At 46.1% G+C, this 12,661-nt stretch overlaps 1 protein-coding gene across 1 annotated transcript in view; it reads left to right on the plus strand.

Moving 5' to 3' along the window:
* The window catches only part of EHD4 (EH domain containing 4), an 85,105-nt gene that overhangs the window by 34,749 nt on the left and 37,695 nt on the right, over positions 1-12,661 (plus strand). The window contains exon 3 of the mRNA XM_024732631.1: positions 2,246-2,343. Coding sequence (XP_024588399.1) covers positions 2,246-2,343 — 98 coding nt within the window. The remainder of the gene's footprint in view (positions 1-2,245; positions 2,344-12,661) is intronic.

Raw genomic sequence — 12,661 nt, forward strand, 5'->3', positions numbered from 1 at the left:
CCTTTTGTCTGCCCTCATCCCTCCTGGCCCTGGGCCTGCTCCCTGTGTGTTGGCGTGGTGATATCACCACATCAGACCATCTTGTTTTGTGGCTTACACATTTTGTCTCTGCTGTCACGTCAGGAGGCATGGGAGTTGTTGAAACCTTGTCTCTTTGTATGGAGGGAGTGGATGGTTTCTAAATTTTGAATCCCTCTGTTAACTTCACATTAGAATCCAAGGGTTTTGTGTTTTGGAAAAATTGGTATCAAGTGTGAGCTTGTGGTTCCGGAAAAAGGTCTGCCTCTCACAGGAATACTTTATGTGAAAAAGTTTCACGTATGTGCAGTTTTCTCAGCATTGCCAGATGTCTTGAGCCATCTGATAAAAAGGATGGGACTATGATAAGAGACCTAATTACCACAAGAAATGCAGTCCACCACGGATGTGCTCAGAACTCTGTTCCTACCCCGATCTAGAGACTTGAATATGGCGTGTTTTGCTCTGTGAACTTACAGAGAATGTGTAGTGATCCCGGTGCACTTTATTCTCACAGATCTGCTGTCTGAGTGGTGGGCAGTGGGGTTTATAAAGGTGGAGGGGCAGGAGAAAATCAGAAACGAGGGACTTCTCATAAATTAACTTGACCCCTTATTGTTAATGTTATGAGGCTTTTAACTTTACGGGTTGAGTTCTACTCACCTGACATCAGAAATACCAGGCTGCAGTCTCCAGCCAGCCACGCATTAGCAGCATGGCCTCACATGTCGTAACTGCTCTGTGCTTCAACTTTTCCAGCTGCAAAATGATCATAGTTATCATCCCTACATCTTCCTGGGATGACTTGAAAATGTGGGAAACAATATCTGAGAAACTTGTCCCAAGCACCTTCAGTGAAAGTTCATTTGCAATGTCAGTAATTGCATGTCTCTCTCAGGGCTGCCCACGCCTGCCCAGGGGCTGTGCTGTCCACATGTGCTGTGAGGGCCAGGCAGGCCTCCCTCTCCTGCATTCCCAGCATATTTACTTTCTGAGTCATCCCACCTTTTCCACTGAATGGAAGAACTGAGCTTTCCCCAAGGATTTTCAAGCCTTTTGCCCACACAGATACCAAAGTTAGCCATTTACAATATAGGAGAAGGAGAGACACTCTAGTTTCTGCCTTAAAACATACACAGTGCCTAACAGGGATCCCCCCAGGTTGCCTGGGGTGGAAGTAACAAAGCATTCCCCTCTGGTCCTCTAGAGTTACACCGTGTTAAAGCTAAAGAACCTCGCCAACCCCTGGTCCAAGTGTCTCCATTGACACATGAGAAAACTGAGGCCCAGAATGGGGAAGCCCTTGCCCAGGGTCCCAGGCAAGTTACTGGCAAAGGATGAGCTGAACCTGAACCCAGGTCTGCTGACGCACAGGCCACAGTTTTCCTGCCACTTCACTCTGCTTCCAAGGCCAACGCCAGGGCAGCCGACAGGAACCACAGCAGAGGGATGGGGATGAGAAGGAGGAGGTGGTATCGGGAAGGTGATGGACAAGGAAGGAGGCTGGGAGATGCTTGGCCAGGACCCTGCCTACCCCTGCCCCTTTGTCCACTCTTAGGGCACCGAAGCACTTGGAGGATTTGGGGTGTTGCCCACAGGTGCCTGCCCCACCCTGAGCCTGGAGCCATAGCATGTCCCTGGGGCATCGGACAGTGAAAACAGGCCCTAGTACCTCTGCTGTCACGTTAGGGAGTGACAGGGGCTGGACAGAGCTTGGGATACCCCAGCCCAGTGGGGCAGTGAGCCTGAAGGAAGCATGGGATTCCCGGGGAGGAAAAGTCTGGGACGTTTGTCTAAGGAGCAGGATAGAGGAGGGGCGGGTGGGGCTGGTGGCCTTTGGAGTCACACCGACCTGGGTTTAAAGCTTAGCTCTGAGTGACCCTGAGCAAGTTACGTAACCTCCCGGAGGTAAACAGTGTTGCCTTCCTCATGAGATTAATATGGGGAACAAATGAGATGATGTTTGTAAAATACCTGTGTTCAATAAACGTTAGCTAAAATAAAATTAACAGTAAGGGATCTGGTGGTAGGGAGCATCCAGTGCCCGGCCACCCTCCAATAGCTGCCCTGTGAACCAGCATCTAGTCTCCAGTGGAGGTGCCATCAATCTCCTCCAAGCCCCCGCTTTTCAGAAGATGTCAGTAGCCAGGAGAGGCCAAGGAGCTCCGAGGTTAGAGCACTCTGCAACATGCAGGTTCTGATCCCACCTTTGATCCCTTTCTTCCAGATTCATGTGCTCCCAGCTGCCCAATCAGGTCCTGAAAAGCATCAGCATCATCGACAGCCCCGGCATCCTGTCTGGGGAGAAGCAGCGCATCAGCCGAGGTCAGTGCCCACCCTGCCCTTCCGGGCTCCCCACCCCTCACCCGGGGCTGGCTGAGTCTTTCTCTGATGTTGGCAGAGGATTTCTGCCCCTGTTATATTCTATCCATCCTCCAGGGCACCCCCAGCATCCCTGGGCAGCCCCGGGGTCCAGAGCTAAAGAGGTCCCAGGAAATAACCAGGAAGTCATATGGTCAGAAGTTCTGCTCTTTCAATTGAGAAACTTTCTGGAGCCTTAGCCATAACCTCTTAATTCCTTTAAACACTGTCATGTAATACTAGTACCCACCTCACATAAATCTTCAGACTTTAAGAGGGGACCACTTGCTGACCACTCACTTGGACACATGACAAAAAATAAAGAAGGCCAGCTGGTGACAGCAAAGGAGAGAGCCCTCCCAGCTGCTCTTCCTCCCTCCCCCAGTGCCGTGTATTCCACCCCAGTCACCTCTGCAGCAGCCTTCTATTGAGTGAGCCTTTATTGCTATCTGCTTCGTGCCAGATGCTGTACCGCACACTGGGGATGCAGAAAGAGCAGGTGCAATTTCTGCCCTGGAGGAGCTTGTGTTCTAACGAGGAAAACAGACATTAGTTTCGTTATCACAGAAATAAATAGAGAACAAGAGCTGGGATACTCACTCTGCGATGGGGACTGTCTATCAGAGTGTAAGGAGGATATCTGGCCTTGGCGTGTTGGGAAAGGCTCTCCAGAGGAAGAGACGTTGGAGCCGGAATCTGGAGGATGAATAGGAATTACCTAAGGGAAGCTCTGGGATGGGAAAGGAGAGACAATAAGGCGTTCAGAGGAGATTTGTGGAGAATAGAAAACGCTTGTGAAGAACAGTGACGTCTGGGCTTCTTCAGCCTTCACAACACAAGGCTGAGGCAGTACTGTTTCCAGACCCGTGCACTGTGGTTAAATAGATGGGCCTGCGATCTCCCCCACCTTCCCGGTAAAGGGGCTGTTGGAAGCAGACCAGAGGACTGTTTACTTACAGAGAGGAAATTCCTGACAGGGAGGGCACTAGGATGGATTCCTGTGGTCCCAGTGGCAGGTCAAGTTCCCTTGCCCTGGCCCTTGAAACAGAGGACAGTTCCTGGAGGCTTTGCTGGGAGGGAGAGGCTGGAGTGGATGCGTTGCTGCTGTCACTTCTCACTGGTAACTCTTTACAGCCCCTGAACAGGAGCAGTGGGGTTATGGCCAGCCAGTGAACTGCCCCACTCCTGAAGCCAAAGAACGTTACACAGGCCCTAGGACACACCTGGGAGCTAGAAAGCAGAGGTCCCGTGACAGGGTTAAAGAAAGGGCTCCCCATGTCTATAAGCCCTCTCTTCTCATGCCATCTGAGAAATGCTGGTTTTGCAGCCTCCAACTACCGTGCTGTGCCTTCACCCATTCGTTCAGGGACTTAGTGGGCCATTAGGCCTCCCTGAGGCCTCCAAGAACAAAATAACAGTTGTAAATGGTTTTCTCCAGCTCCTTAGTGACTTTTGTTTTTGTTTTTGTGGTATGCGGGCCTCTCACCGCTGTGGCCTCTCCCTGTCACGGAGCACAGGCTCCGGATGCGCAGGCTCAGCGGCCATGGCTCACGGGCCCAGCCGCTCCGCGGCACGTGGGATCTTCCCGGACCGGGGCACGAACCCGTGTCCCCTGCATCGGCAGGCGGACTCTCAACCACTGCGCCACCAGGGAAGTCCCTTAGTGACTTTTTCTCCTGCATATACAAACATACCTTTTTTAACAGAAATGAGATTGCCATGCACATTTGCTACAACTTGATTTTTTGCCATAACAGCTATCACGGATCATTCTATGCCAGTATATTTAAATTACTTTATTCCTTTTGACAGCTTCTTAGGTTCTATCAAAGGGGCATAACGTCATTTATTTAACTGATTTGTGGATGTCGTGTGGTTAATAATTTTTCCCTCTTGCATACAGCACTCCAGAGAGACATCTTTTGTGTATCTTTACACCTCGGTGCCAATAGATTTTTTATTTTTTTAAAAACCAATTTAGAACCATTAATTTGGCCCCATTAAACATTGCTCTGAAAAATACAGTGTTTTATTTTAAAAGGAAAATAAAGCAAACCCACGTCCCACAGCTTTTTCAAGCTGCCTATGTTTCCACTGCTTCTGCGTGTCTGACGGAAGTATGCTGGAGATATATGTGGTCCTGGAAATTTTCTTTTTGCCTCTAAATTTTAGGACCTCTGGATTTTAGCTTCAGCCTTATCCATTCCTTTTCACTGGCAGGCCTTTGACCAATGTTAATCATCCATGTTCTTCAGGGTTTCTCCTGGGCTTAGTGATTCTAAGTGTCTTTCAACCTATAGCTCCTTCAGAGTAGTTAGCCTGGTGTAATGCTCTCAGGATGCTTTGAAGACAGTTCTTTTTAACACTTTATAATAACTGACTCATATCCTGACTTACTGTGGCATGTCCTTCTTCACATCCTATGCCCAGAAATAGCACATATGGTTCCAACCAGTCAGCTGGTCCCTGCCGCCCTGACAGACAGCAGCTGATGGGGAAGGACCCAGAGCGGCAAACAATGGCAGCACCGGGCACTGTGGCCAGGGTCCCCAGGCTTAGGTGCCGTACCGTGTTCGGGCACCGTGGCTGGTTGGAGTCACTTAGCTGACAGTTTCAACCCCAAAGAATATTAACCCCAAAGAATGTGTAGTGTTTTAAAGCTGCTTCAGCTTAAACTATTGCAAACAGCGCTGCATTCTCACACACGCTCCTGTCTGCTTCCATCCCTCCAGCTCCTAAATCACAGCACCACCTTCGCCAGTCATCTGTGTCAACACTGGATGAGGCACGGGGACAAACTGTGACCCCACAGAACATTTGAAACATCCGCCACTGACCTTATTGGTGGGACTTTGCCTCCCTGACGGGTGTTTCGTCTGTGAAAGAGGAAGGGGGCAGCTGCTGCCCCTCCTCTTGTCCCTTAGTGCAGTTGATGGATTAACCCTCAGCAGGCAGAGTCTCATCAAGCAGGTCCCTCTTACACATGTAGCATCTCCTTGGAGTGTGTATTCACAATAGCAGTATGAGAACAGCCACCGGGTATTGAGCCCTTGCTGTGTGTCTACAGCGTGCTCTTCATTTAGGACTTGCTAAGTTAAACCTGCACACAGTCCTGCACAGACAGGAGCCCAGCCCTGACTAGGGAACCCCTCGCCCTCGCTCCTCTGGGAAAGCGGAGCCTAACAGCGATGGTAAGAATTCTTTCCCCAGCTGCTGGGCAGATGGGCAACCAGGCTTGACATCCGGGGATTGGACAGAGTAAAAGCTGTTAACGAGGTGCTGCTTTTGGAGAACAAGCTGAGGGGATGTGTCCTTCAGGCAGTGGCTGCAGGCTGACGCCGCTATGTGGACCTAGTCCACCCTCTAGCCTGCAGGGTTGTGCAGCCCTGGCTGAGCACACGCTGGGCAGGCAGTGCAGCTACAGGAGGAGGTGATGAGCATGGGGTGACTGCAGAGCACCCCCAAGAAGACCTGCTGACTGCATCACACTCAGAGTCCTCCCCATCTGCATGGGATGAGGCAGATGGCAGGTGGGGCAGTGGAGCGTCGTGCTACTTTGCTGGTGGTCGAACAGGGAAGGAGGGACCTCAGCTGGGGAGCTGGCCTCGTCATCACTGGCAGCCCTTGGGCACCCCCAGGGAACTGCCCAGGTACCCCGAGCTCTGGGAACCAGATGGCCTAGTGAGGGTATATCTCCAGGAAGGAATCCTGAACCCGGGTTCAGTCACGTGCCTCCCCTTACCTGTGGCTCCCTTCTTCCTTGTTCATTCTTCTCTCTCGTGATGTCATAAGCCTTCTTCCTTTTTACTCTGTGCTGAGTAGAGGGGGCAAGTGTGATTACACGGAGGACATTGCTCTTCTCTTGGCCAAAGTCACAGGTGACCAGAAGAAACAGTTGACATTTCTACATGATGATTCGTATTTTGGGGTGTTCGGTTTGAGGCAAAACATGGCAAACCCACTCTTATGTTAGAAGTGACCTTTACCAATTAGAATGTGTCTTAGTACAGCCTTCTCATCAGCAGGTCCTTAACATGGACCCTGGAAGTCAGGTCCCTGCTCTATGCTCCAGAGTGAAACAAGAATGCATAGTCAGCATTGGAGGGGAGTAAATGTTGTCTAAATCTCCTCTTTGGGAGTTCTATAAATAAAACCCCCTAGAGTAATTGATTTTGAAGCAATTTTTAGTATACTACTCCATATGGAAACCCATTACCCTTCTGACGTTCCTTGGTTTAATTATAGTTAACAGAAAATCTTTAGGAACAGAAGGGTGAGCTTAGATACTAACTTGTAGTTTTCTTGCCTGACATAGAGAATTCCCATCAAGCAGGAATTAAAATATTCTGATATATTTTTAATAGTAACTTTATTCTACTGAAGTAAGAGCTACCTAAAATTCCTACAAGCTTTTCTTGATTCTTTTCTTGTAGCCAATAAAGAAATGTTTGAGTTCTTAAGATTTTCTAAGTTATTTTCTTGAAGTGGGTGGGTGAAATCTGACCAGGTTCAGTCTTGAGAACGTCCTTTGCCCTGATGATGGCGTCCAGATTTTTGACTCTACGTGATAAGAAAAGAGCACATTTATCCACACATCCTTATTTTCATTCCCAATCTCTTATTATTCCGGCTCCTGAACTGTTTGCTTCCTAAAATACTGTTAATGTCATGCTGAACCTAAACATCATCTAGGATTTATTTCTGGACTTGGCATGAACACAAGTGTGTTCCCAACTGTGCGGTACAAACCTCTGGGTTCTGGCTGCAATTATAACGTCCCTGTCTGACAAGGAGAAGACTGTGAAAAATTCTAATGTGGCAGCTGGTGTACTTGTCCATCTACTTAGCACATAAGCATTTGGAAGGTGCTATTTTAGCAGCAAGTAATTATTCCTGTGGTTTCCTGAGAGCATGAGGTTTTGTGTAGCCTTCAACAGACTTGACTTTGATAACAAAAATAGTACAATTTTTCCCTTTTAAAAATTTAAATAACTGTAGAAGAAAAAAACTCTTGATCTGAATTTTCCAACAGATCTACCAGCAGGTCGGACCTAGGACCTAGGACCAGCAGCTTGTCAAATGAAAGTCTAAGGGCATCTTCTTCTGATGTTTAAGCCCTTCTCTCTATAAGCCTTTCTCATTATAAATCAGTGAATAGAACTGAGAAGACAGTGAAAAATAGAAGGGCAGAAAATGTCCTGCTAGTAAAAGCAATCAATGATGATAATGAATGAAACAGAAAAGATCTAACTGTGCTTCAAATAACGTAACAGGCCATAACATTAGCTTCAAAATCATTGATTAATGTCTTAACATTTACATATGGACATCCTTATGTCCTCCTGATTTTGGTAGCATTAAGGAAAGCACTCAAGAATAAAAAAGGCAGCTGAATACTGACAGGTACATGTGAGCAGGTCATTTCAAGGATATGCCAACACAGTGGAGGTGCTCAAACATAACATCACAAAAGAATTGACAGAAGAGGCAACAGGGAATGGAAATCCAACTGGTAATCATTAAAGATGCTAAAAAAATAGTGATGACGAAAACTGTAATCAGGGAAGTCCAAACACACCTACTTGACACATTTCTTGAGCTTGAAAGACAAAAGACCGGATTTTGAAGGCTGTGCAAGACAGGAGAGAGATCATTTAGAAAGGTCCAGATAAGAGTGACTTCCCCTCTTGTGCTTTGGGAACAGGGAGGACTAGAGCGGAAAACACACATACACGGAGGAATGAGTCTTTTTCCCTAGAAGAGTGAGAAGGCTTGGAGCGAGATATTAGCCAGGTCCAACAGCAGCAGAGGCTCTTCTGAGAAGCACCTGGAGAGCTGAGAGCTGGAGGCTGAAGAGGCCAGTGGCTCCCAGGGCCAGGTGGTTACGGCAGGTGCTTCCTGTACTTCAGGTGGACCACACAGCCCAAGGCTGGACTTCACAGAGTTTCTGACGGGGGGCTGCCGTGCCTGCCGAGTACCCCAGGAGAAGTTCAGGCCTTCCTTGGGTAGTATTATAAATAAGAGTAGAAGCAATCATTAAATAAAGGGGGAGTCGAGGCAGCACTATCCCCTCCTTCATTCTGTTCACCACCACCCAATACAGACACGGCTCAGGACCATCCCAGCATCTCAGACTGCGGTCACCTGAGCTCACTGGACATGTGACCCTCATTACAGGTGCTACTCCTGTCCCTGCCTTCCCATCCTGTGGTTGGTACAGGGTGGTTTTTTGGTTTTTGGTTTTTTTTCAGTTTTATTGAGATAGAATTGACATATGGCACTGTATAAGCTTAAGGGGTACCACATAAGGATTTGACTTATATACATCATGAAATGGTTACACAATAGGTTTAATAAACATCCATCATCTTACACAGATACAACATTAAAGAAATAGAAAAAATTCTTTTCCTTGTGATGAGAACTCAACTTTCATTTATAACATACAGCAGTGTTAATTATCTCTATCATGTTGTACATTATATCACTAGTAGTTATTTATCTTATAACTGGAATTTTTTACCTTTTGACTATCTTCATCTAATTCTCCCTCCTCCCACCCTGGTACAGGGTTTCTTAATTTTTTGTTTTGTTTCTGGGGTTTTGGGTTTACGACTGTTCAGGCTCTCTTAGCTCCTCTCCCTGTCCACAGCAGCTCCTCCCCGCTTTAAGGCATCCCCAGGCTTCATCAGCATGCCCTTCTACCATCGCCCTTGGATCCAGAAGTTGAGCAGACAGGACCCAAGGTGGAGCCTTGAGGTACTCCAATAGAGACTGCCCTCCACGTTGACAGCAGTTCATTAATGAACAAGTTCAGTCGAGATGCAATGAGCTCCTGTGTGCCAGGTACTAAGCTAGGAATTGGGAGCATAAAGATGAACAAGGTACCGCCCCTGCCTTGAAGTTGCTACAGCCTAGTGTGGTCGTCTAGCCAGTCACTGATGCACCAAATTGTTCTGAAAGAAAGCTGTCGCCTACATAGAGAATTATTATCCATTCAACAAACACTAGGCAAAAAAGATGGACATGGTCACTGCCCTTATGGAATTTACATTCTGATGGGAGAGTCAGACAAGAAAAGCAGGTAAACAAATGAATAAAATCATTGTAAATAGTGATGAGTGCCAGGAAGGAAATAGATAAGGCATTGAGCTCAATGAGAAGGGGTGAGGTGGGAGGACCACAGTCTCGGAAGGTGGCGGAGGCCTGTGGCTGAAAGTTCAGAAGGCGGCAGCCATGCAGAGGTAGGCAGGTCAAGGTTTTGCAGGTTTTGACTGACCATGTTGTCTATTCAGATATTTTCCACCTGATATATAAAGGATATATAAAAGAATAGACTTTCAAGTATCAGATATTCACGCATGGATTTCAATTCCTGCATATTCATGTTTTTTTCTGAGGCCTTTTTTTGGAACCTACACTATTCAGTCTGTAAACCCAGAGTCAAACATGTTGCTTTCCTAGGTCCAGTCAAGGGACTGAAGTCCCTGTGGGCTGTCCTATGTCATATAGCGAGAAACACGCGGGCAGGAGAATTGGACTTCCTGGGTTCCAGTTTAGCTCAGCCATCTACCAGCCATGCAGCCTTGGGAAAGTTGTGAATCTCTGTGGGAAATGAGGGTAATAATAGTACCTACCACATAATGCTGTTGTAGCTGAGTTAATACCTAGAAAGCAGAAAATAATACCCGACGTAGCACATAGTAAGTGCTCAGTAAATGTTAGCTGTTATTATTACTCTCACCATCTCAATGTGGTGGTGGTGGTACAGGCCAGAGTTTTCAAAGGCTGAATTTAATATTGGTTGGTACTGGTTTCTTGCCTCTTAAAGTCTTCTGTCTCAAAGTAGGGGAAATTTTTGTCAAGTTATTTGAAATGTGGAATTTGTTGGTCAGGGACTGAATATGCTGTGTTTGGCTAAGTGTTTTTACCTTTTTTCCCCGTACCTTGGTCGTTTTATTGATAATTAGCTTTTAACTTTTGAAATCACATGTCTCTCTCGAAGTGGAAAAGGGACAACACTAGTTGATCATCTGGTTTAAAAAATATTTGGTGGAAAAAGAATTTTAAAATAATGGACAGATATTGTGTGTGTGATCTTTTTGGCACTCCTTTATTTTAGAAGTGATGGTATAAAAAGCAGTGGGTAATAGTAGGGGCGTGCTAGAGACTATTCATTCAACACACATTTATACTGATTGCCTGCTGGGTGCCAAGTACTGTCCTGGGTTCAAAAGGAATGAGGCACAGCCCCTGGCCCTGGTGCACACCCTTGGCTGGGGTGGATGGACCTGCAAACAAGCCACTCTGACCCTGTGCATTACAGGAGTTCTGAACAAGAAGTGGAGTATGGGAAGTAGGCTGTCAGCAAAGCTGCTAAGGGAAGGGACTCTTCTTCCCCTTTTTTAAAAAATCTGCATTTTCTCTCTCTCTCTCTGAACAATTCAGTGGGTTTGTTTGTTTGTTTGTTTGTTTTTGTATATTTACAGAGTTGTGCAACCATCACCACAATGAATTTTAGAAAATTTTCATCACCCCAAAAAGAAACATTGTCCTCATTAGCAATCGCTACCTATTCTCCTCCCCCCAGACCCTGGCAACCACTAATCTACCTTCTGTCTCTGGATTTACCTACTCTGGACATTTCATATAAATGGAATCATACAGCATGTGGCCCTTGTGTCTGGCTCCTTTCACTTAGCATAATGTTTTCAAGGTTCATCTGAGTCAAACAGTGCTTCATTCCTTTTTATGGTTGAATAAAAATTCCATTGTACAGCTGTACCACTTTTTATTCATTCATAAGTTGGTGAACATTTGGGTCGTTTGCACTTTTTTGGCTATTTTGAATAATGCTGCTACGATCATTCATGTATGAGTTTTTGTGAAAATGTGCATTCTTGGGGCTTCCCTGGCGGTCCAGTGGTTAAGGCTCTGCATTTCTACTGCAGGGGCCATGGGTGGGTTCGATCCCTGGTCAGGGAACTAAGATCCCACATGGCGCAGGGCGCAGGCAAAAACAAAAGAGAGTGAGAAAACGTATGTTCTTGATTCTCTTGGGTATAAATCTAGGAGCAGAATTGCTGAATCATATGGTAACTCAGTATTTAAAGTTTTGAGAAACTGCCAGACTGTTTTCCAAAGTGACTGCATCATTTTATATTTTCATACACCAATTGTGTACGAGGCTTCCAGTTTCTCCACATTCTCATCAACACTGTCATTTTGCTTAGGGCCATCTTCATAGGTATGAAGGGGTATTTCACTGTGGTTTCAATTTGCATTTCTCTAATGGTTAATGATGTTGAGCATCTTTTCATGTGCGTTGTGGCCACTTCTGTATTTTCTTTGAAGAAATGTATATATAGAGGCTTTGCCCGTTTTTAATTGGATTATTTGTCTTTTAATTGTTGAGTTTTAACATTCTTTATTTTTTAAATTTATTTATTTTCATTTTTGGCTATGTTGGGTCTTCGTTGCTGTGTGCGGGCTTTCTCGAGTTGTGGCGAGCAGGGGCTACTCTTCGTTGCGGTGTGCGGGCTTCTCATTGCGGTGGCTTCTCTTGTTGCGGAGCACGGGCTCTAGGCATGTGAGCTTCAGTAGTTGTGGCATGCAGGCTCAGTAGTCATGGCTTGCGGGCTCTAGAGCACAGGCTCAGTTATAGCACACGGGCTTAGTTGCTCTGCAGCATGTGGGATCTTCCTGGACCAGGGCTCGAACCTGTGTCCCCTGCGTTGGCAGGCGAATTCTTAACCGCTGCGCCACCCGGGAAGCCCGAGTTTTAACATTCTTTATATGTCCTATGTACTAGTCAAATATATGACTTGCAAATATTTTGTCTCATTTTCTGGGTTGTCTTTTCACTTTCTTTATGGTCTAACCTGAAGCATTAAAAGTTCTTAATTTTAATGAAGTCTGATTTATCTGTTTAAATTTTTGCCACTTGTGCTTTTGTCCTAACCCAAGCTCATGAAAATTCACTCCTATATTTTTCTAAGAGGTTTATAGTTTTAGCACTTACATTTAGGTCGTTAATCCATTTTAAGTTAATTTTTGTATATGGTGTGACTTTAGGGCCCAACTTCATTCTTTCGCATGTGTGTATCTAGTTGTCCCGGCACCATTTGTTGAAAAGACAGTACTTTCCCCACTGAATTGTCTTGGCACACTTATTGAAAATCAGTTGGCTATAAATGTGGAGGTTTATTTCTGGACTCTCAATTCTATTTCATTGATCTGTATGTCAGACCTTATGATGCAGCTCTCCTTGATCAGAGACTCC

This window comes from Neophocaena asiaeorientalis, unplaced genomic scaffold (genome assembly GCF_003031525.2).
Source record: "Neophocaena asiaeorientalis asiaeorientalis breed wild unplaced genomic scaffold, Neophocaena_asiaeorientalis_V1.1 scaffold119, whole genome shotgun sequence".
NCBI lineage: Eukaryota > Metazoa > Chordata > Mammalia > Artiodactyla > Phocoenidae > Neophocaena > Neophocaena asiaeorientalis.